Source organism: Alosa pseudoharengus, unplaced genomic scaffold (genome assembly GCF_046254945.1).
Source record: "Alosa pseudoharengus isolate Yale_2024_CS ecotype anadromous, Long Island Sound unplaced genomic scaffold, YU_APseudo_1.1 YU_APseudo_1.1_scf_10, whole genome shotgun sequence".
In the NCBI taxonomy this organism is placed as follows: domain Eukaryota; kingdom Metazoa; phylum Chordata; class Actinopteri; order Clupeiformes; family Clupeidae; genus Alosa; species Alosa pseudoharengus.
In genome coordinates this window covers 15,393,798-15,415,354 of record NW_027468565.1, presented here as the reverse complement: position 1 = coordinate 15,415,354, position 21,557 = coordinate 15,393,798, and the positions used below count along the sequence as shown (strand labels likewise).

At 39.7% G+C, this 21,557-nt stretch overlaps 2 protein-coding genes across 2 annotated transcripts; one reads left to right on the top strand and one right to left on the bottom strand.

Moving 5' to 3' along the window:
* Window positions 1-475: 475 nt before the first annotated feature.
* On the bottom strand, window positions 476-9,492 carry LOC143110182 (two pore channel protein 2-like). Its single transcript, XM_076273058.1, has 25 exons — window positions 9,417-9,492; window positions 9,274-9,323; window positions 9,106-9,182; window positions 8,823-9,000; window positions 8,510-8,626; window positions 8,305-8,414; window positions 7,612-7,684; window positions 7,204-7,303; window positions 7,022-7,087; window positions 5,372-5,436; window positions 5,163-5,269; window positions 4,589-4,670; window positions 4,319-4,405; window positions 3,914-4,033; window positions 3,564-3,623; window positions 2,948-3,076; window positions 2,619-2,668; window positions 2,352-2,451; window positions 2,097-2,168; window positions 1,671-1,744; window positions 1,474-1,576; window positions 1,295-1,377; window positions 1,088-1,169; window positions 872-963; window positions 476-554 (listed from the first exon to the last, which is right to left on the bottom strand). Exons 1-25 carry the CDS (start codon window positions 9,490-9,492, stop codon window positions 476-478), a joined length of 2,232 nt encoding a protein of 743 aa, XP_076129173.1.
* An 810-nt stretch (window positions 9,493-10,302) lies between these two features.
* ric8a (RIC8 guanine nucleotide exchange factor A) lies at window positions 10,303-20,981 on the top strand. Its single transcript, XM_076265288.1, has 10 exons — window positions 10,303-10,448; window positions 11,892-11,939; window positions 14,053-14,682; window positions 15,071-15,165; window positions 15,359-15,509; window positions 15,899-15,994; window positions 16,171-16,315; window positions 17,408-17,552; window positions 17,767-17,886; window positions 18,963-20,981. The coding sequence occupies exons 1-10, from the start codon at window positions 10,359-10,361 to the stop codon at window positions 19,090-19,092; spliced, it is 1,650 nt and encodes a 549-aa protein (XP_076121403.1). The 5' UTR covers window positions 10,303-10,358; the 3' UTR covers window positions 19,093-20,981.
* The last annotated feature ends 576 nt before the right edge of the window (window positions 20,982-21,557 follow it).

The following is a 21,557-nucleotide window of genomic DNA, read 5'->3' as shown; positions in this document are numbered from 1 at the left end:
GTGTGTTGCTATGGAGAATATGGACTTCCTCATCGAGTTCAAAACAGTTCATATGGTTTCAAAAAAACTTGAAAGACCAATAATGGAATGGTTTCATTAAGATTTAGTTAATAAATGTCAAAATGTTCTATAAACTTTGTACAGATTCTCAACATCAAATTCAGAGAATTAACCACATGTGTAGGCCAGTTACAGAGTCATGGATTACCTATATAACCTGAACAGCAACTTCCTACACTACATGGAGTGGCATTTTCAATTTCATGTAAAAAGATTAAATAATAATATTTTTAAATATATAAGACAGAGAACACAAGATTTATCATATTATTTCTTCACAGCAGGTAAATTAGTGCTATTAGTGTTAGAGACTGTACACTTGTGTGGTTTGTAAGACAGGTACAGACTGAAAGAATCCTGTTGTAATACACTACAGTTAAGCTGAAAGTGTACTTAGCTTTCTTCGTAAGGTGCATTACAGAGTAAGGTGAAGATGGGGGTTCTCATGAAGCCTGCTAATGATCTCCTCTTCTGTGGGCTCTGGGATATGTTCTCTATCCAAAGGAAAAATGAGCAGAAATGAATGAGTCTTACATAAATGACTCATAAAACATTAGTCATATACAGTAAAGTTAAATGTGCAGCAGTTCGGAAAAGGATCCCATTAGACTAAGGTCATCAGAATGTCTGGAATAGTGTATGAATATACTGAGAAACCAGGTCTTAGTTATCAGCTGCGATACTCCATATCCCTGAAGGAGAACGGTTAGGCGTCTGGCACACTTTAGCTTCAAATGGGTCTGTACAGAGAGGCTAGTCAACCAACCCTCTGAGAAAAACTCTCCAGAAAAAGCAGGTCAGTGTTTCCCACCTGAACATCAGCTGCACAGTCGTCTCAAAGTCAGTCAGGCTCATGTCAGACACGGAGGACCCATGACTCCTGTCACACTTAGAGATGAAGTTCTAGATCAAGAAGAGAAAGACTTTTACAGTATACATGAATATAATATAATATAATATAATATAATATAATATAATATAATATAATATAATATAATATAATATAATATCAATGTACTGATCTTACCTCTATTATCAGAGCCACAAACAGATTCACCCACATGACTGAAGAGGTGAGCCACCAGGCAATAAAGTAAATCTTTGACCATCTGTGATAAAAAGTATCGGCCAGTTAGCTCTCTCCAAACTGACAGATGCACATCCACACGGATAGTGGCTGAGTGAGTTCACAAAAGTGCTGGGTGCAATATCCACCAGTATGGACACAACTCACTCTGAGGTGTGTCTGGAGTAGGCCTCGAAAAAAACCTGCCAGTTGTTCACCACCATGATGTTATAGAGTAGAACTAGAGATGACTAGGGGATAAACAGTAAACAATTATAATACTATACTACTCAGTACAATCACTTCAAATTAAACTATTAGTATGGTGTGTGTGTGTGTGTACTCACAGCAAAGTCATCAAAGTTGTTTGACCAGTAGCCAAGTTGTTCATATGACCCACATGCAACTGAAACGTTGGCACTGTATTTCCTTATTTGAGAATGACTGCAGCTGTATACGAGTGAATATGTATAATGTAGTATAAGTACCTATACCAGTATAAATAATAGCTCTGTTTACTGCTAGTTTTATCAATAAATATCACCTTATATTAGTGGGAGACACGATCACTCCCTTGAAGAGCCAAATTCCAATGATTGCATAGACATAAAAGACAACCTTAGGGACAAGCATAATATTTGTTTCAGTGTAAAAGCATACTCTTGTCAATAACCTCTGCTCAAGTATACCCATACATACAGCAGAGTTAGTGCTGGCTGTGTTATAATTATGTTGATTGGTAAAGAAACAAACATTGTGTGGCCCTGACTGTCAGTGCAATGTGAAAGTGCACAGAACTTGTAAGAGCCCAAAACGCAGCATAAAAGGTATTATGCTACTGTTGGATAAAACCAACAGCATACAACATCAGTGTTGAAGCCTACCCAAATAGAACAGGAGGTGTGTTGCATGCAAACACGCTATACCCAAACATAAAATTGTTCCGGGACTTTTTTATTAATGATCTTACCACTAAAATGCCCACAAAAGCTCTTAAGTTCTTCACCAAATCCATAAGGGTGCTGGCCACCAGAGCCATAAGCTGAAATCAGTTTATAAAACAAATTAAATGCCATTAAAATGTCTGAAATCTTCTCATACTCCATTCTACATAAAAAAATTAGTTACTCAGTTTCAATTGGATTAAAAAAAAAAAACAAAGTAAAAATGAATCCTAATTACATAAGATTCAATTATGTCAACTCCAATTTGAAATGTACAATACCTTTATGTTAGGGATAATCCTCAAAAAGCGGACAACGATCAGCATGTTGACCAGATGTGCCATTTCATACAGAGGGAGCATTCCTTTCTTGGCAGGGTTCCTGCAACATAACACACCATGCTGATGTAGCACAGACAACACAACAACACTGTGGGAAATGAGTGCAATATAAACATCTCTCCATCTAAGTGTGATTTTTTGTTTCATTCACTGAGGACGCGTCTGCAAATCATTGGTTCAGCACTCTCTGTGCAAAGGCGAACTTACCAGCTGGTATATGGAAGTCTATAAGTGGCAAAGACACATATCTGAAGGATCTGGGAAAAAATGCATTTGTAAAGATAGATGTATAGAATAATATCACATACATGTAGATAGATGCAATATCATTAGTCAGACATTCAGCAGAGTATTCTGCTCAGATAATGCACAGCAATAAAGTTATGAAAACAGTGTTCACCTCATACCCACAAAAGATCAGGATGATGGAGAGACACTGAGTAAAGGCACTAGTTTGGTTAGGTAAGGGAGTCTATATAATGCATTGTAACGCCTCATTGGCCCATGTTGACACAGTACATAAAGGCTGTGCTTACCAGTAACAGTACAGTTAGAAATCCGTCAAAAATGTTACTTCCATGGGAAAAGTAGCCTCTCCATCCCAAAGAAATTATTTTCAGTAGCATCTCCAGCAGGTAGCACAGAATGAAGAAGCAGTTGATTAACTGTCAAAAGTCAAAAACAAAGTCATAGATAACTCTTTGAAACTTGATACATTCAGAATGTTATCCTTATGCATGTATGACATTTCCTTTGTATGCTCATTAAGTAATCAACTGTTTGTAACTTGCATTTAAAAAAAAAAAACTTTGACTTGCAAGAGATGATTCGGTTATAAACATACCAGTGGTTTCCAGTACACTCTAGCAGTGGTTTCCAGTACACTCTAGAAACTTTAGAAAGCATATTAGCTGCCTTAACTTTCGACCTTCTTACAAGTCCCAATAGAATTATCCTTACTTCAGCAGAGCACTAATTCAGCACTAATGAATTCACTTTACCAATTACATACAGTGACAGTGACCAACAAATTGCCAACAAACACTGATGCTAATTAACTCATTGAGTAAGACAACAGCACAAATAGTTGGTCATTAACAGCTTATATCATTCCTCAAGATGACAATGAAATCACATGAAGGACCCAGTCACCTCCAAATAGTAGTCATCTCGTTGAGACAAGGTCTTTCCCGAGTCAATCACAAGGATAGTCTGTAATACAAAAGCATTTTATATGTATGTAACATCACCTCATTTTTCATAGTTTCTACAGACAGAAAAAAATAAGAATAAGTTATAAATATCACCTGTTGTTCCTTTGCATTTGCTACCAAATGTCACAAATAAATCTAAATCAAATCTGGTCTATTGTTTGATATAATAGACCATAATTCCATTCTGTGAAAACTGTATTCTAAATACCACATGGGTGAATATTACACCAAGCTAGCAAAAAATATGCTGTTGTAAAGGGTAGCTGAACCCTGTCCAGCGGCTCTTACACAGATGCAGATGATGTTAGCCAGTGCCACAGCGTTCCCACCCACAGTGATGACACCATGACTGAGCACACGCTGCAGTTTGCGCAGAATCACTGAGGAGTACTCTGGAGCTGGAGGGTGCTGTGAGGAACACAGTGAATACAAAATAGGACCTGAAGTCTGCTCACCCACAGCCAGCCTCTCAAACATAATGCACCTACTGTATATATGGACTGACTGTTGTTATGATTGTTGTATGCCGTAATAGTTATGTTGGCTATAATGATTCAGTCTGCGGTAGGTTCAGGCAGTTCATGTAAGCCTATGTAACAGAGCAGACTAAGGTCATTTTCCATAGTCTACAATGGTTGTGTCAGTGCCTTATCTAATACAGCATACCTCTCCAGTGAATGCACTGTGATTTACCTCTTTGATCCTGTCTTTGTCCAGTTCATCAAATAACATCTGAAAGGCTTCTCTCTCAATGTGGCCATTATGGGACTGCAGTGCTTTCTACTAAGTAAACAGAATAATAAAAGTAGAGCAAATAGAAACCGTAAAAGAATAGCTGTTTCTGTTGCAACTGTCCACAGTGATCTGTCTTTTTGAACACTGCAGAACATCTTTGTACAGGATCTTTAAAAAGCTAGTGTTAAATGGCATAAGAAGACTTTAACTGAGCATGCCCAAACAGACTTTAATGATGGCCTGGCGGTAGTAGGAATCCATCTTGACTCGTCTCAGAACCTTCATCAGTGTCTTCACCTGCACACATTCACTACAAAAACATTACAAAATTGTTATACTGCACAGTGAGAACCGGTCAACATAATATTTACTTAATCTCTGCATACAGTCAGGGACCAAAAACATAGTGTTCTAGAACCAGAGTCCCAAAACATAGACCATAGAGGTACAGCAGATACTGCCGAAGTTGAACAATCCTACAGTATTGCTTCAGATCAAAAGAGTTGCTTTTGGTCATACTGCTATAACTCTATGGAATTCAAAGACTTTGAAGCTCAATATCTCAGAACTACTCAGAACGTAGAAAGAACCCAATAATTCTAAGGGGACGTATTCCCACGGAGGTATGAAGATTAATAATACTTCCTGACTTGCATATATTATACGACTTAAATATTTATTCCTTACAAGACTGTATATACAGTGTCGTGAAACTTGCCAGGATCTCACAGAAAGTACAAACATCTGTTTGGCTATTTTAAATACTGCATCCTGGCTGCGCTCCCACGCACACGTCCCTTACATCATGTCATCATCAGAGAGAGTGAGCGCTGGCTGCTGGCAGCTGAGCAGCTCGAAGGCAGCTCTGATTCCCATCCTCCTTCTCAAGATGGACGTCTGGATGGACAACTAAAAACATGGGATCAAACATAAGACATGATCTTCAACTAACACCTTCCTAATATGGCTCAAATAAGGTCACATCTCTGAGAAGAAATAGGAACCACTCACTAGTAAATATCCTCTGAACTGATTATAGATGATGGCAGTCAGCAGGTTCATCAAAAAGAATGTTCCTATAGACATTAGATGCCGTTTAACTTCAAAATCCTTTGAATTGTAAAGTACAGTGCCTATAAAAAGTATTCACCCCCCTTTGATATTGTATTTTTTAATAAATGGAATAACTCAATTTAATTTGCCATTTTATACAATAATTTACAAAAAATATCAAATCTCTATCAATGTTGTTAATGTCGTCTATGTGTGTGTAAGCAACCTACTCTTTTTTACCTGCAACCAAATCTACCCTTGGGTACAAATAAAGTCACCTTACCTTACCTTACCTTACCTTGATCAATCAGTATTCCTGGCTATAATTCCACCAAGAAGACAAAAGAACGTTCCAAACAACTCAAAGAAAATATTACTGAAAAGCATAAGTGAGGGGGTGAAGTTCAATGAGGGTTCAGTGAAATCCATCATTAAGGAATGTAAGGAATATGGCAAATGTGCAAATCTGCCTAGAGCAGGTGGTCATCACAAACTGAGTGACCGTTGAAAAAGAATAATGGTGGTGGGGGGGGGGGGGCACCAAGGCACCTATGACAACTCTGAAGAAGTTAAAAGCTTCAGCAGCTGAGATGGGAGAAACTACAACAACTTTTACCCAAGTTCTTCACCAGTCAAAGCTCTTTTGGCCATCAGTCTAGATGCTATTTTTGGTGGACACTAAACACAGCAGATCACCAAAAACGCACCATCCCTAATTTGAAGTATGGTGGTGGTAGCATCATGCTGTGGGGATACTTCTCGACAGCAGGCCCTGGAAGGCTTGTAAAGGTAAAAGTGAAATGAATTCAGAAAAATATATGGAAATCCTGAAGGACAATCTAATTCAGTCTGAAAGAGAACTACGATTTAGGAGAAGATTTACTTTTCAGCATGACAATGAGCCGAAGCATACAGCGAAAATTACAGAGAAATGGTTTAAAGACAACAAGGTACAAGTGTTGGGAGTCAAAGCCCAAACCTCAATCCTATAGAAAATCTGTGGCTGGACTTGAAAATGCAGTGTTTCCCATACATTGACTTATTTGTGGCGGCCCACCACAATATCAACATTGAGCACCACACAATGATTTTCCAGGTTGTACTAAATTGTGCTTAAATCTGGTTCATCATAACCACGCTACACTAATTTGTTAAAAACTGATTCAGTTCTGTGGGAAACACTGAAATGGCTGTTCACACCCGATCCCCTTACAACCTGACAGGGCTTGAGCAGTTTTGCAAAGGAAGATGTGCAAGCCTAACTGAGACCTATCCACGCATGCCCCATGCTTCAATTGTGGCCAAAGGTGCATCTCCTAAATGTTAACTTGAAGGGGTGAATATTTATGCAATTGCTTATTTTGCATTAAATATTTTTCATTGATTAACATTACTTTGTAGAAATCTGCTTTCACGTTGACATTAAAGAGGGGATTTTTATAAATTATTGTAAAAGAAAGGCCAAATTAAATTGATCAAGATTCCAATTATAAAAGTTAAGTAAAGTGGAAATATCCAAGGGGGGTGAATGCTTTTTATAGGCACTATATGTGTAAATCTATACATCTTATGTGTCTCATGTACATTCTGAAAATAATTATATTTTACCGAAACCACTGAAGAGGATGAAAAAAAGAGAGTAGATTCTGTTTGAAGAGTATGCTGGGGTCATCACTTTCCATAAGACAAAACAAACTTGTTAAAGCCAAAGTAATAATATCTGTATTTTTAAAACCACACAGTTCATTCTGCTGCTTGTAGTTATTATGATGGGGAATATGGTTACCTACCATCTGGATTATTTGCTGTAGTGAGAAGAACCAGCAAAGATGTGAAAGACTGAGGAAGGTTCCTAAAATAAGACTCCCACTCTGTGTTGGTCTCTGACTCCTTGTGAAGGACATGATGTGGGTTTGAGAAAAATTAGGAAAATATCACAAATGATTCTGCAGCATCCCTGCTGTACACAGAGTGATGTGCCAGAAGTGTAAAGAAGTGCTGAGACACTTTGATATTTATGAAACATAGTCATAGTCATCAATCAAGGGTTGGATTAGCACATAGCAGCCTCAAGATGTTATAGCAAGCTGATTCTACGTAATTCGTTCCATATACTGTTGTGACAATACGTAGCTTCTATTAAAGTCAGTGAAAATTGTTCACATTTATTTTCATTTCTGTCCATGTAGGCTTCTTACCTCTTGTCTAGTGAACAGCAGCATTCCAAATATAGTGAATAGACACAGGTGCAGGACTACAAGCAAGAACACACTAGAGAGACAGCAAATACACCGATGTTACTGAGAAGGCTGATGTTTGTATTTTTATCTCAAGATACAAGATCTTTATACCTACATTTTGTTTCAGTACTATTCATTGTTCAGCTTTTCCTATATACTTTGAGCATTTTATGTTTTGTCTCTTTTTACTTTAAAAGTTTGAGATTTTTCATCAAAGCCCATACAGCCTCCTCATTCTCCAATGTGCCTGTTAGGGCCTCCTCTAACTGAGCCAGGTAGTTCAATAATAACATGGTCAAGTGCATGCTCCACCCAGGCAACCTAACGTCACACTTAATACATGTAGTAGCCTATACAAAGTACTATGGTATGAGGTTCCAGAGACTTGTGACTAGGGCTGCACGATTTGGGAAAAATATCTAATTGCGATTTTTCTGACAGATAATGCAATTTGCGATATGATTTTTGAATGTCAATAAATTGATTCCGTTCAATATTCCAAGCATGCCTGGTGCACAAGAAGCACCGCACCCTCGACCAACTATGAAGTCCACCAATCAGATCTTTTTTATGGATAGAACAGTAGGCTACTGTATAATGCAATATGCAAAGTGAGAATATGAAACAAATTGACTTTTAAAAGGGGTGTACCTCATAATTTCTGGTAGAGTGCGTTTGATGGATTTCAAAGTCTTCTTCATCAGTGATGAATTTTGCAAGAGGAAGAATGGCCTTAGTAGTCTTCTGCATCTAATATTATGCTGCCATCACATGATACATGGTAAGAAAAGCCTGGTGTAGGTATCACTATATACAATGAATTTGAATGTAATTCCCAGGGAAATGGAACCTTTACCTCTTCACAAAGCATGGTCCAGGATAATGTCCAGTCCATGAAAGACAATGCAATAACCACCATGTAGCCTATCAGCCATCTGCATTTCCAAAACTCTCCCCAACCAATCAGGTAGATCTATATGGAATGGGGAACAGATATTACATCTGGATGGATAAAAGAGATTGTAAAACTCTTATATAAAACAAAATCCTTAAGTAAATCCTTAAGACATCATTTTAATTTCGATCTTACTCGATCAAACTACAACAAAGCCATCATACTATACAAAACAATCAACAGGTAGTTCAGATTGCACATTGTCCAAATGCACCTTTGCAGTCAAGTCGAGCGTGAAGGTAAGAAAGCAGAGCATCTCAATGGTCTCAGTGAGGCCACACGGGGCTTCCCAGGGGCACGCTTTGTAGCGTAGGTCAGAGGTCATGGACAGGGAGGAAGGTCTCTCTATGAAGGCAAGGCCAAGGATGAAAACTATCATGACATTCAGCACCCTAAAGTGGAGAGGGGAAAAGAAGCCATATGGGCATTTGAAGAAAATGCAGGGTATTATAACTACTAATACTACTGAAAATCAAATTCATAACTGATCATTTTACCATTGCCATGTTCTGGAGTAGTACCACCTGTATAGTTTAAGGGATCTGGAATCCATGTAATGTTTTATGGAGCGGTACTACCAAAAGAGCAGAGACAAAATCTGAAATTAGCAAGATAATTATTTTCCAGGCAGTTAAATATTGTTGTTGTGCAAGATGGTAGCATACGTTTATGGCATCCTCAATCAGCACAACTGCCTGTCGGATATAGAGGTCCACTGCACAAGTGAAAACGGAAAAAAAATATTTTACACCATAATGTGGTTGACATAATAGCCTTGTCGATTGAGATATGTATGCAGACCACCAACAATTATCACCTACCACAGTGTGGCAACCAAATCGACGAGCGCCTTGTCCTGGGGTTGAAATTTGCGTTGGTTCCATGACCGTTTGCCTGTTTTAATATGCCTCTTTGGAGAAGTGGTGACGTTTCCATTGAGTCCCTTCAATGCCACAATAGGCTGCAGAACCTACTGTGCTTACAAGTAGGCCTAATCTAAGAAGTAGGCTACCAAGCTGATTTAGGCTACCATATTTTAGCCAACCGGTTCCATTTAGTAAGTAAGCCTGCCTATAGTGTCCTCAACATATCCATCTGATGAAAAGAATTTCTCTCTGTCAGAACTCTCCCATAAAATCTTCAGTAGATTTCAAACTGGTATGTCACACATTCACAAGAACTGGATGCGATTGGACGCTGGCAGCCGCAACACTAAGAAAGATATTTGCCACATTGATGAGAAAGTAAGCGAAATGGCTATGATATCTCTCCGATGTGGTTCTGAGCTTTGGAGACACTTAAAAACAACTGGATTTGAAAGATATATATTGTAGCCTATTGCACCTTTTTAAGTGCAAATATTTACACCAGACGAATTGAATGTCACCAGAGTAAACAGCTGGAAATTGGTTTGGTACGATATCTGAATAATTTGAGATAATGGGACATTGATCTAACATGTGAGGCTAACGTAGGTCTAGGTCATATTTTTACATAAATATTATATGATTAAATTCGTTCAGGGGCGAAATGCTCAAATACTTCATTTCCCAACATCCTCTAGTGTGGGCGTCCAATCCCCTTCTAATCTCATCATCCGTAAGGCTGTGTGTTGCAAGGATTACAGGCTATGAGCGAAGATTCCAGTAGGCTACGGGAGTGTTATCTGATTATTAGGCCTACTATCAGAAGAGCTTTTGCATGATTGTCAGTGAGACGGGGAGCATTAGAATATACCTTGAACTCAGCTATGAAGATGGATCTAAATGCCATAATAGAAAAAATGGAAACCGGCGATCAGGATGCTGCACTCATAGCACTGCAGACTTATAATAAGGAGGTAAAAGATTACTAATGCAAATCAGATTATGGTGTTTCTTTCATGTGTCATGATTTTTAGTTTATTGGTTTGTCATCGGAAACCGAAGTTGTCCACTTTTTTCAGACATAGGCCTACATAGGATTGTTTCTAGATTCATGAGTGTAAGTTATATGCGTAGACGATGCGTATCTTAACCAGCGTAAAACGAGCGTCTGGTGTAGGCTACGTGGGCTTCACCAGGCTGGGGAATAGCCTATATCAATGATCAATGTTTATTAGCCAGTATTGAAGTTGCACGTATGAATACCCTACCCTACCCCCCTACATGTTCACAACTTTATTTGTAGCCTGTGTGAATATGTATTACAGTGATGTTATCTGGTTCTGTTATCTGGTGACAGCTGTCACCGTGATTGTGAAAAGATGGATCACTCAAATATGTATAGGCTAGTAGTTGAAACTGAGTAGAAGAAACAGTAGTTGGGAAAGACAAATTGTAGACCTAAATGTTCAAAATTGTGTGTAGGCTTTTATACTGAACCCCGATGCTGACAGCAAACAAATGGTCCACCACTTAGAGGAGCTTTTGACACTGCTGATGCTTCGTCCAGACAAATAATACAGAGGATAGCATTGTCGCTGCTCTTTTGTCATCTCATGTTTCATAATCATGAACCGCTTGACCACTTGCCCTCGGATACCTCTCCAGGAATGGTCTACTGGTCTCTTTTTTGAATTGGCTGTGGTAATGGTTGCATAATGAGCATTTAATTGTATTACCTAACAGTGTAAAAATACTCAAGTACAAGAATAAGAATAGTAGCCTAATTAACAAACAACACATTCAGCTGTTCGCATTTCCTGAGAGATAATGCAGTAGGCCTTTTGACACTAAGAAAATCTATTTAATCCATGTTTGGTTTGGTTGGACCTGTCTCCATCAGTTGCCATTTTGCATAAAATGCAGGTGCCCAGGAGGGTCAGAAAGTTCAAGGGAAATCAGAGCAATTCTACCTCCTCATTCTAAATCCATTTTGGACAGACTCAAAATGTGATAAATATTCTGCAGTCTTTTAAACTTTGTTTTGACGCAAGGGGATTAGGCTACAGCAACACAAATAGATATCTAGGTGCACTACAAATCCTCAGCATCTAAACGGCTGAGCAGCTGCTAGCCCTTTGCGTGAGCCCTGTATTACTGCATGACAGCCAGCTAAGCCAAGGCCACTAACTTGTAACCAGGTGACTTTTAAATGTATGGCTAAGGAAACTTGCACACACAACAATGTTCTGTCTTCACACCCAGTGATAAACTGTGTACTGTTAAAACGTGTGGTTTGCTGACAAGGCATGTTTCCTGGCCAAAAGTGATATTTCTCATAAGAAACATGAAAGTAATCTGATCTCAATCAAGACCTGTGTGAAGCAATGATAAGTCAATGATCATCTTTCTTTTCGTAGAAGAGCCAGTGCTTCACATTTGAAAGAAATGACCAAGAGGAGAGACAGGTAACGTGTGACCAGTTTTGAACATTGGCTTATGAGATTGTAGTGATGTTACAGTGTTGTTAGCATCACTAGTGTATTCAAAGCATTTTGTCATTACCACACAAATGATGACTCAATTGTCTATCCAACAATGTACTTTTGACTTGTTACATATATTGATTATAAACTAAAATACTAATATTCTTTATTCCCTCTTAATTTTAATCTGTATTTCTTCCTTGCATGCCTTTGTTATAGGATGACAATTTACAAGAGGTATACATGATACATAAAGTAACCTGCTGTAAGCAATATTATATGGGAAAACTCCATGATAGGAAAATTGTATCTGGAACTCTCCTCACCTCTATAATTGGCAAATGAGATTTTTGACTTTTTTTTATCAGGGAATGTCCACAGGGATTGACATTCCTGACTGCCAGTTATTTTGTAGACAAACCAAAGACTGAAGGGAGGTGTGGACTGACCATGTCTGGCACTGTTTGCAGGAAAGGCTTGCATTGCTTACAGCATGTTTGATATACCAGTAGTTGTGTAAACGTAGCCTTAGAACCAAACATTTATTTCTGTATTTTTTTTACAGAACTAAAGTTTGGATTTTATATAAGGCTAAAGACACCTCACATGAAAAAAATCTTCTGGTAAAGTTTTCATGGGAATGTGTATAAATGTGGGATAGTGAAAAAGTTCCCTCAAACTGCCTCTTTTTTGACCAACTTGAATCTTTTTTGACCAATTTTAGATCTGTCAGTTAAAAGAAACTATATGAGCTGCAATTGTTATAGAATTTTTATAAAAAGCTAATAGCCACTAGCACAACTTATTGAGGTTTTGGGGTGAAGTTCACTACACTATTGTCATCCAAGTACACACACTCCCCTCTAAACGTCACTGTTCTAGTGTGTGTTTTGAGGGTTCATAGTTTTAAAAAGTTTACTACCTTATGCTTGATAAGGTAGGTGAAATTATATTTTTCATGAAGAATATAACATGAAGATTACTTTGGAGTATGTATGTTATTTCCTAGGGCCTTAATGCATTCAGGTATGCATTGCATTGTAACATTTTCAGATGAAATAAATATTGGGGTACCATTGTTTGAAAATAATAATTTACTCATGTTCATTCATATCATTGATCCGGATCATTCCATGATTAGTATTTACTGTGAAGACGCTATAGCTGATATCGCACTAATCTTAATCATCTTTAATCTGGCATCTTCTGTTGTAGCCTATAGCAGGCTTAATACTGATGCCAGGGACAGATGGTCTGTGAAAGAGAAAGAGAGATATAAACCATGGATATAAAATACAATCAGTGATTCCGTTTCACCTTTGTGAAAGCCTGTTGATATTTGTACTCAGCTGTCTATTAAATCCATTCTTTCTGTGCTCATGATGCGCCATGTTGATTAGCCAGGACTGTATGGGGCTCGGTCGGTCCACCCTACTGGGTTTGTCTCCCATGTACAGAGACAGAAGTGTGCATGACATGAGCACCATTTTTAGAGCGCAAACACTGAACGGACAGAGGACAGAGAGGAGCAATCCGCTCAATTTGACATTGGCATTAGATGGCACCTTGAAGTGTTTCACCTCTTCTTTTGCATTTATTGTATGGAACCAGGAATCCATTCTTTTAGGCTCAGCTTGCTGACAGTAAAGTCTTTCCATTTTAATCACACAGTACATACTCGAGGGTTTATATCAACCTTTTCCTTGCCATCAATCATGAGGGACAGTTGTCTGTCAGTGTTCTTGGAGGAAAAAGATTGCACCAGGATTAAAATGAGTATGCAGTAGTACAGGTTGTGAATAACACATGCTGTTGAGGGGGAGCAGACTCCCCCAAAAGCAGTTTGAATGCCCTTGAGAAGGAAAACGAAACTACTCAGAGGAGGGCCCCCTTGAATGGAGACTGTTACAGGGAACACATACTTTGCTCACTACCTTCTAATTCTGATAGTTGTACCTGCATTCCCATGAAAATGTAATCACAAACACCTTGTCCTCACATTCAGTTCTGATCTGTGTGGGCCCCCAGCTCTCTGAGTGTGTAGGTGTTAGTGTGGTGGTGGTGGTGGTGTGTGAGCATGTCCTCCTCTGTGCAGCACCTGGGGGAGCTGGTGCTGGGCTATCTGGAGCGCGAGCTGCAGCCGTCCTGTCAGCTGGCCTGCCTGGAGACCATACGCATCCTGTCACGTGACAAGACCTGCCTGGCCCCCTTCAGCAGCCGTGCCGCCATGGAGACACTGGCGCAGCACGCTGCCCTCTTGCCACGCGAAGGCCAGGCCACGCCCGAGAGCCCCGACCTGGAGCGCATCGTGGAGGCGCTCAAGTGCCTGTGCAACATGGTGCTGAACTGCGAGGCGGCGCAGGTGCTGGGGGCCGAGCTACAGCTGGTCGTCGGGGTGACGGAGAGGCTGAAGCAGTGCCGCGAGCCGCAGTGGACCCACGAGGTGCGCTTCTTCGACCTGCGGCTCATTTTCATGCTGACCGCCATTCGGATGGACGTGCGCATGCAGCTGCAGCAGGAGCTGCGCGGGGTCAGCCTGCTGGCCGAGGCCCTGGACGCCACGCTGGGCGTGTGCTGGCCCGACACGTACGAGGTGGCCCGCACTGGGGTCGCCGACGGGGAGGAGCTGCCCCCGTTCAGTCGCGAGGTGACCGACTGTGCCATGGAGATCCTGAAGATCCTCTTCAACATCACCTACGACACCAACCAACGGCAGGTGGACGAGGTGAGAAGAGAGACCCACTATGTGGTGTGCCATAATAATAGTGCAGTAATACCATGTAGTAGAGACAGATCTGGCAACAGGGTGAGACCTATTAGCCAAGACATCTTGTTTTTAGCAACCCAGAAAATGCCATTTTGTGTTTTGTGAATTCCATATTGATATTAATAATTATATCAGAAAGTGTGTAGATAATAGACAAATGCTGGTTCGTCATTAGAAGGAATAAAGACATTTTGTCATGCTTTCATCAACTTTTTATGCTATTCGACTTCATTCAGATAATCCTTAGAACAAAACCATTGTAGTGTGATATCTTGCTCAGCGATTCTGGCTCAAGCCTGGTGTCTGTCTGACATTGTTTCTTTTTTGTTATTATGGAACATTGCAGGAGGAGGCTGCCATGTACCGACACCTGGGGGCCATCTTGAGACACTGTCTCATGAGTGTATCAGACAGCGACGACCGCACAGAGGAGTTCCATAGGTGAGGACACAACTGCCAACCACAAATTAGTATCCACATTGAGAACACCATTACTATCAAGGGACTATATGTACATGGCAACCACAACAGTAACTCAAAATACATTAATCTGTATCGTGTGTGTGTGTGTGTGTGTGTGTGTGTGTGTGTGTGTGTGTGTGTGTGTGTGTGTGTGTGTGTGTGTTTGCCACAGCCACACCTGTAATCTTCTAGGAAACCTGCCACTGCCCTGCCTGGATGTGCTCATCTTGCCCAAAGTGCTGCCTACCTCTATTGATTACATGGGGGTCAACATGGACGCCGTCCACATGCTCCTGGAGCTGATGGAGAAGAGGCTGGACAGGGTCAGACATCTGATGAATGACATGAATTCTCCAATTGAATTAAAAAGAATACCGGAAAGATAAATATATACAGTAATGTAGTGGAGTATTATATAACTGCCTGTTTATATATTGTATGTTGACATTGCTTTTAGTGTGTGATCTTGTTGGCAAGTAGTTCTAGAACTCTTTTAGAGCTACCTGCTTATACGTGTGGTGTAGCCAGACTGGGGTAGCTGTTGTTTTGCTGAGAGCATTGCTCAGGGTGACGCTGTGCACTGGGGACTGGAGAGCAGAGCAGACCACAGCTGGGCCCCTGCACCAGCCATCTCTCTGAAGATAGTCACTCATTGTAACCACTGATGCCATGTGCATTTCAGTCATGTGGCTCATGTCCTTGATATGTGCAGGGAAAGAAGCTAAAGGAGAGCCTGCTTCCCTCCTTGAACCTTCTGACAGAAAGCTCCCGCATCCACAGAGGGACCAGGAAGTTCCTGAGGATGATAGTAAGCCACAGAGCTGCTCTCCACCCACTTGAGATATCAATATAACACACAAACATAATATATGTATGTATGTATAGCACATAATAGACTAAATGAAATGACATGTTTGGTGAGGGTTTTGTGGGTAGCTTGGCGAGGGTTTGGGCTGTGGTTAATGTGGAGACTGTGCTCCTCAGGTGCTCCCCCCACTGAGGGATGTGAAGACTCGGCCAGAGGTTGGGAACAAACTGCGGAACAAGCTGGTGCGCCTGATGACGCACATAGACACGGACGTCAAGCACTGCGCTGCCGAGTTCCTTTTCGTGCTGTGTAAAGAAAGCGGTGAGAAGCAATATCATGTTCAAATAATCATTTATTACAAATTGCAGTGGTCATAAAATAGAACAATTGCTCATTGTTGTGTCAAATGTGGCTTAGTCGGGTTGTATTGTATTAATTATAATTAGCTCTTCTGTACCATCTTTGAGGTAAGTGAATGAAATATTCCAGCTACATCAAAGGACTTATCTGGTAGAGGACTATTGATCTCCACAGAGATTTGTATAGCCACTATGATATTGCTGTTAACACATTATGTTGATGGTATAGCATTTTTAGCATGGTATAGCAAAAACGCATCAGCTGCCAATTTAGCATCATATAACAGGCAAATAAATGCCATTTATTTAGGGAATAACTTGTGCAATGGTCCTTTATTTAGGGAATAACTTGTGCAAAGTAAATACATTTAAAAGTTACCGGTAAAGTATGAAGGTGGTAGCCTTGTCAGGGACAAGTCTCAAAGATGACCCCAGCACTGATGTGTTAAAGTATCAAAGGTACTTTAATGACACCATATTACTCCCTTGGCAATATTACCCTGGACACTTGACCATATTACGCCCTTGGCAATACTATGACACTTGACCATATTACTCCCTTGGCAATACTACCCTGGACACTTAACCATATTATGCCCTTGGCAATACTATGACACTTGACCATATTACTCCCTTGGCAATACTACCCTGGACACTTGACCACACAATTAGATGGAGAGAGCCAGTCCATGTCACCATGGTGAATAGAACACTTGATGAGGAGGGAGCAGTCCGCTGTTATTTCACAGTGAATAGGTCATGTCTATGTAATGGGATAACTGTGATCAGTCATGCACTTCACATTGTAGTTACCCAGTAGTATCACATACAGAGTTAAACAGTAAACAGTAGTAACACATAACATTTTAGTGGGCTATTACAAGGCTATTACATTATAAGTCAAAACTCTTGTCTTGTACAGTCAACAATCAATTACAATTCAACAATTCAACAACAAGTCAACAATTCCATGCACAAAGCTCATATGCAGTGTATGAACTGTTGTGCTAACCATGGCTGTAACATTGCCCCCCCCCCCCCCCCCATGTTATAGTGTCACGCTTCATCAAGTATACAGGTTATGGCAATGCGGCGGGGCTCCTAGCAGCACGAGGGCTGATGCGTGGGGGGCAGAACCCTGGACATTACTCTGAGGACGAGGACAGTGAAACAGAGGAGTACAAAGAGGCCAAATCCCAGTAAGAATAGGCAACTTCTACTTCTCTACTTCTCCACCTGTGGGTCTGTGTGGACCACAGCATATTTAAAGAGTAAAGCTAAAATAATCCCACAAATGATCTCTTTAGGACCACAGTGGTGAACAGAAGTTCCTCTGTTGATGTGGTTTTGATGTGTTTGTCTTTGTGCTGTTTTAAGCGTGTTCTCTTCATCTCACTTTAACTCCTCTGCTAGAATTAACCCGGTTACAGGCCGGGTGGAGGCGGAGCAGCCTAATCCCATGGAGGGGATGACTGAGGAGCAGAAGGAGCTAGAGGCCATGAAGCTGGTCAACATGTTTGACAAACTCTCCAGGTACATATTAATTTACCTTCAGTGATGGAAAAAACAGCTTTTACTGTCTAACAAGTGGTATAACCTTATGTCCAGCTGTCATATAGCCTTTTCATAAATGCATAAAAACATCCATATTCACATTATGTGATCATACAGTACCCTCCAGAATTATTGGCACCTCTGCTAAAGTTGACTAAAAAGAGGAATATAAAATCATCTTTTGAAAATTGATCTTAATGCCTTAAGTAAAATAATTAGGAAATATCCAACCTTTAAGCACCAATTTTCTTTGTGAATGAATAATGTATCATAAATAGATAAATGTTCTTCCTCAAAATACAGGGGTCATAAGTATTGGCACCCCTATAAATTCCCATAGGCAGGCAGATTTTTATTTTTAAAGGCCAGTTATGTCATGGATCCAGGATACTATGCATCCTGATAAAGTTCCCTTGGCCTTTGGAATTAAAATAGCCCCACATCATCGCATAGCCTTCACCATACCTAGAGATTGGCCGATTGGCATGGTTTTATTTCAGATAGCCTATTAGCTGGTTTGATTTGCATTGAGCTTGAGTGGGGCTATTTTAATGTGCTCTGCTCTCCAGTCCCCCAGTGCACAGAATATCATTTCTGGGGCAAAGTCATGGAATATCAGGGAATTTTGTTGTAGCAGTTTAAAATGTAATTGCCAAAATACATTAATACAAATATTTCCATGCAGAATTTGTGTATATCTGGTTATTAGCTTTACTGCTTGCTTGAGTAGCCCAACTTTGTTTATTCAATGCCAATTTATTCATCTCCTGCTCTAAAAAAGTAAAAGAGTCTTTAATGCTACAGACTGTTCTTAAATCATTGGTCGGTATATTGTACCATTCATAATATACTAAGTCATGGAAATTCAAGTTTTTTGTCAGGGAAAGTCAGATAAAAGTCAAGGAATTTTACATTTGACTTAGAGTGGGGACCCTGTATATTTCAATGATGTGTAAAACAGCTAGATGTCTTGGCTGAAAGGGAAATACTGTCAAAACATCAAAAACATAGTGCATCATGATAGTATCTTTTTTAAAAATATGATTGTTTTCCAGGAAAAGTTTGATTCAGCCTATGAAGCTTGGTCCAGATGGGACAATGAGCAAAATGGACCCAGAGGACTTTAAAAAGCTGTCTCAACAAGGACAGATTACCCAGCATGACAGTGACTCTGAAGTTGAGTAAAGCCACACTGAAATACAGTGATGTTCACTCTAGTGCAGGGTACACAGGAATCAGACTCGTCATCCACGCCCATAACACCAATGTAATTACACAAGACACCTAATCATACCCACCCTCACCCCCAGGACTGAGACAAAATGCCTGCCAATGAATGAGTGGCAGTCTTCCCTTTTGCCAGGATGTGTGTGCACGTGTGTGGTCAGTGGGGTGTAAAAGGGAAAAAACTGCACAACCAGTCAAATACAAATACAAAGCGATCAGATGGTATGTAGTGCAGATTGAAAGGGAAAACGGACATGGTGCAGACATGGTGATTCTAGACCCTATTTGCTCTAGAACCTAATTTGCTATTTTAGCATGTTGACACAGGTCATATTTTCACTTTTGTCAATATTTTTGTGCATCTTGGTCTTTATTCATCAAGCTTTCCTAGACATAATTATGCAGTAATAGAAGGTGTCTGAAGGTGTTTAGAAATAAGGTGTCTGGACTCTGGAGGATGTGGTAACATTAGAGCAGTACATCAAATTGCTATTGCCATGCTCTATCCAAACCTCATTCCACAGCCTGCTGAAACGGAATGCAAAAGCACTTTTAAGAGCAAGGAAAAGAACAGTGTGTGAGATGAGAGCATGTTATGAGAGCATGAGGAAATGTATTGTTCATATAGTTGTTATGTTACAGTAAATATGTAGTTTATAACCATATTTAAGTTAAACATAAAAAATTGAATATTCATTCATCTTTATTTCAAATTTCATACAGGGCAGTGGTTTATGTTTCAGCTCTTCTGTTGACAATTGGATTGTACTTAAATGTACCATTATGTAAGAAGTTTAGTTTGAAACATTCAAAATGTAGTTAGAAATAGCTTAAGAATTTGAAGAAATAACTGTTCAGACATAATGTCAGAAATATGTATGCTCTGTGTTGCCCAGATATCCACTAATGTTGGCAATAGCATGCTAACTACCCCAGCCCATCCTCTCTCATAACACCACTTTGTACCTCAAGAGCTGCTAATGAGTCACTGTAGCGGGGAAAAATACACACGGCAAAGCCAGAGTGCCCTCATGGGCAGTATGGTGTTCAAGATAACTTGGATCATATACCCTACCCGTTTATACAGAGCACCTTTAACAAAAACTGATTTGCATACATGGCAGAATTTGCTCACGTTTGCTGATTGAAGGCACGTGTCGTGTGTGTACACAGGAAACGCATAACGAGGTAGCACGAGATCATTTAACATATTGTTATGCTGACAATCAGACTAAGCCTATTGGCTTTATGTGGTAAGGGTTAAATCTGTTATCTGTCTTTTGTAAGCAGATGTTTACAGATGGCATCTTACAAGAAGCTGTTGAGATGTTCCAGAAATGTTTTATGATTTTCTTGGACAGAGATACTTTGTAATTGAGTAGGGTACATATTCCATGTCAATATAAATATGGAATGGTATAAAACATTTATGAGAAATCTATGACAATATTTTCTAATAACTAGCAAACCATTCATTTGTAGATGGCTTATGTGCTCTTGCAGCCAAAATGTCTGAAATGCTTCAACAAGCTAGTACCTACTGTACATGTTGTTTTATTGTACATCTGACAAAGCTAACCAAGTAAATATGATACCACCCACAGTTTCAGAGTTCAGAAACTATGTCTACTGATGTAGATGAGCTGGTCGAGTACTCATGGCGTTGCTTCCAGCATCAGGTTAGGTATACCCTTGTTATTTTGCCAGGATATGACAAAATAGTCACACCATTCTTTGTGTGGTTATGTGTCTTGTGTCAGGCTATTTCAGATTTTGTTTGCACACTCTCTGTCAATTCATTTTTATTTCATTGTAGGTGGCTAACTGTGGACAGAATTGTACATTGTAAATGCTGGTCAGATATATTGATATAAAGAATACATTGAATTCATTTATTGTACTGTATAATGTTATGGTATAATGTGAGATCAATAAAATAGTTTTCAAATAACTGTTTTCATGTTTTTTGTATTTTAAGAATGACAAATAGTTGACAAAGAATTAATGTTCTGCTTTGTGATAACAAATAGAATGACAAAGAATTAATGTTCTGCTTTGTGATGCCTGATGTATATTACAGTAGACACATATACCGGTAACATGTTACCAGTTCAAACCTAAAGGGATGAATACTGTTGCACTGATTGATCAGAGATACTGGCCATTCAAGTCTGTCTGTTTGCCATTAGTCATGATTGGTTACATTGCAGATCCATTACATTTTATTCAACAGTAAGTATATTCTGACAGTTCAGTGAATGTGAGGTAATGTCAGCAACTTGCATTTCCCAATATAAATCATGTTTCTTGTACTATTTCCCGAAGTCGGCTGATAAGATAGCTGAAACCTAACTTTTGCTTTGTTGCTAGATCTAACAGAGTTCATAATTTTGATGTTCCCTGTGTATTCACAGGAAAACTTT

What these genes read in the sequence shown, in the direction of transcription:
- LOC143110182 (XM_076273058.1), bottom strand. Translation starts at nt 9,492, where the DNA reads ATGGAACCAACGCAAATTTCAACCCCAGGACAAGGCGCTCGTCGATTT. An exon ending in AGACTTCCATATACCAGCTG is followed by an intron (nt 2,452 to 2,618) that starts GTAAGTTCGCCT and finishes GTTATGTTGCAG; the next exon opens with GAACCCTGCCAAGAAAGGAA. An exon ending in ACAACTTTGATGACTTTGCT is followed by an intron (nt 1,378 to 1,473) that starts GTGAGTACACAC and finishes TTTATCCCCTAG; the next exon opens with TCATCTCTAGTTCTACTCTA.
- ric8a (XM_076265288.1), top strand. Translation starts at nt 10,359, where the DNA reads ATGAAGATGGATCTAAATGCCATAATAGAAAAAATGGAAACCGGCGAT. An exon ending in ACCAACGGCAGGTGGACGAG is followed by an intron (nt 14,683 to 15,070) that starts GTGAGAAGAGAG and finishes GGAACATTGCAG; the next exon opens with GAGGAGGCTGCCATGTACCG. An exon ending in ATGTTTGACAAACTCTCCAG is followed by an intron (nt 17,887 to 18,962) that starts GTACATATTAAT and finishes ATTGTTTTCCAG; the next exon opens with GAAAAGTTTGATTCAGCCTA.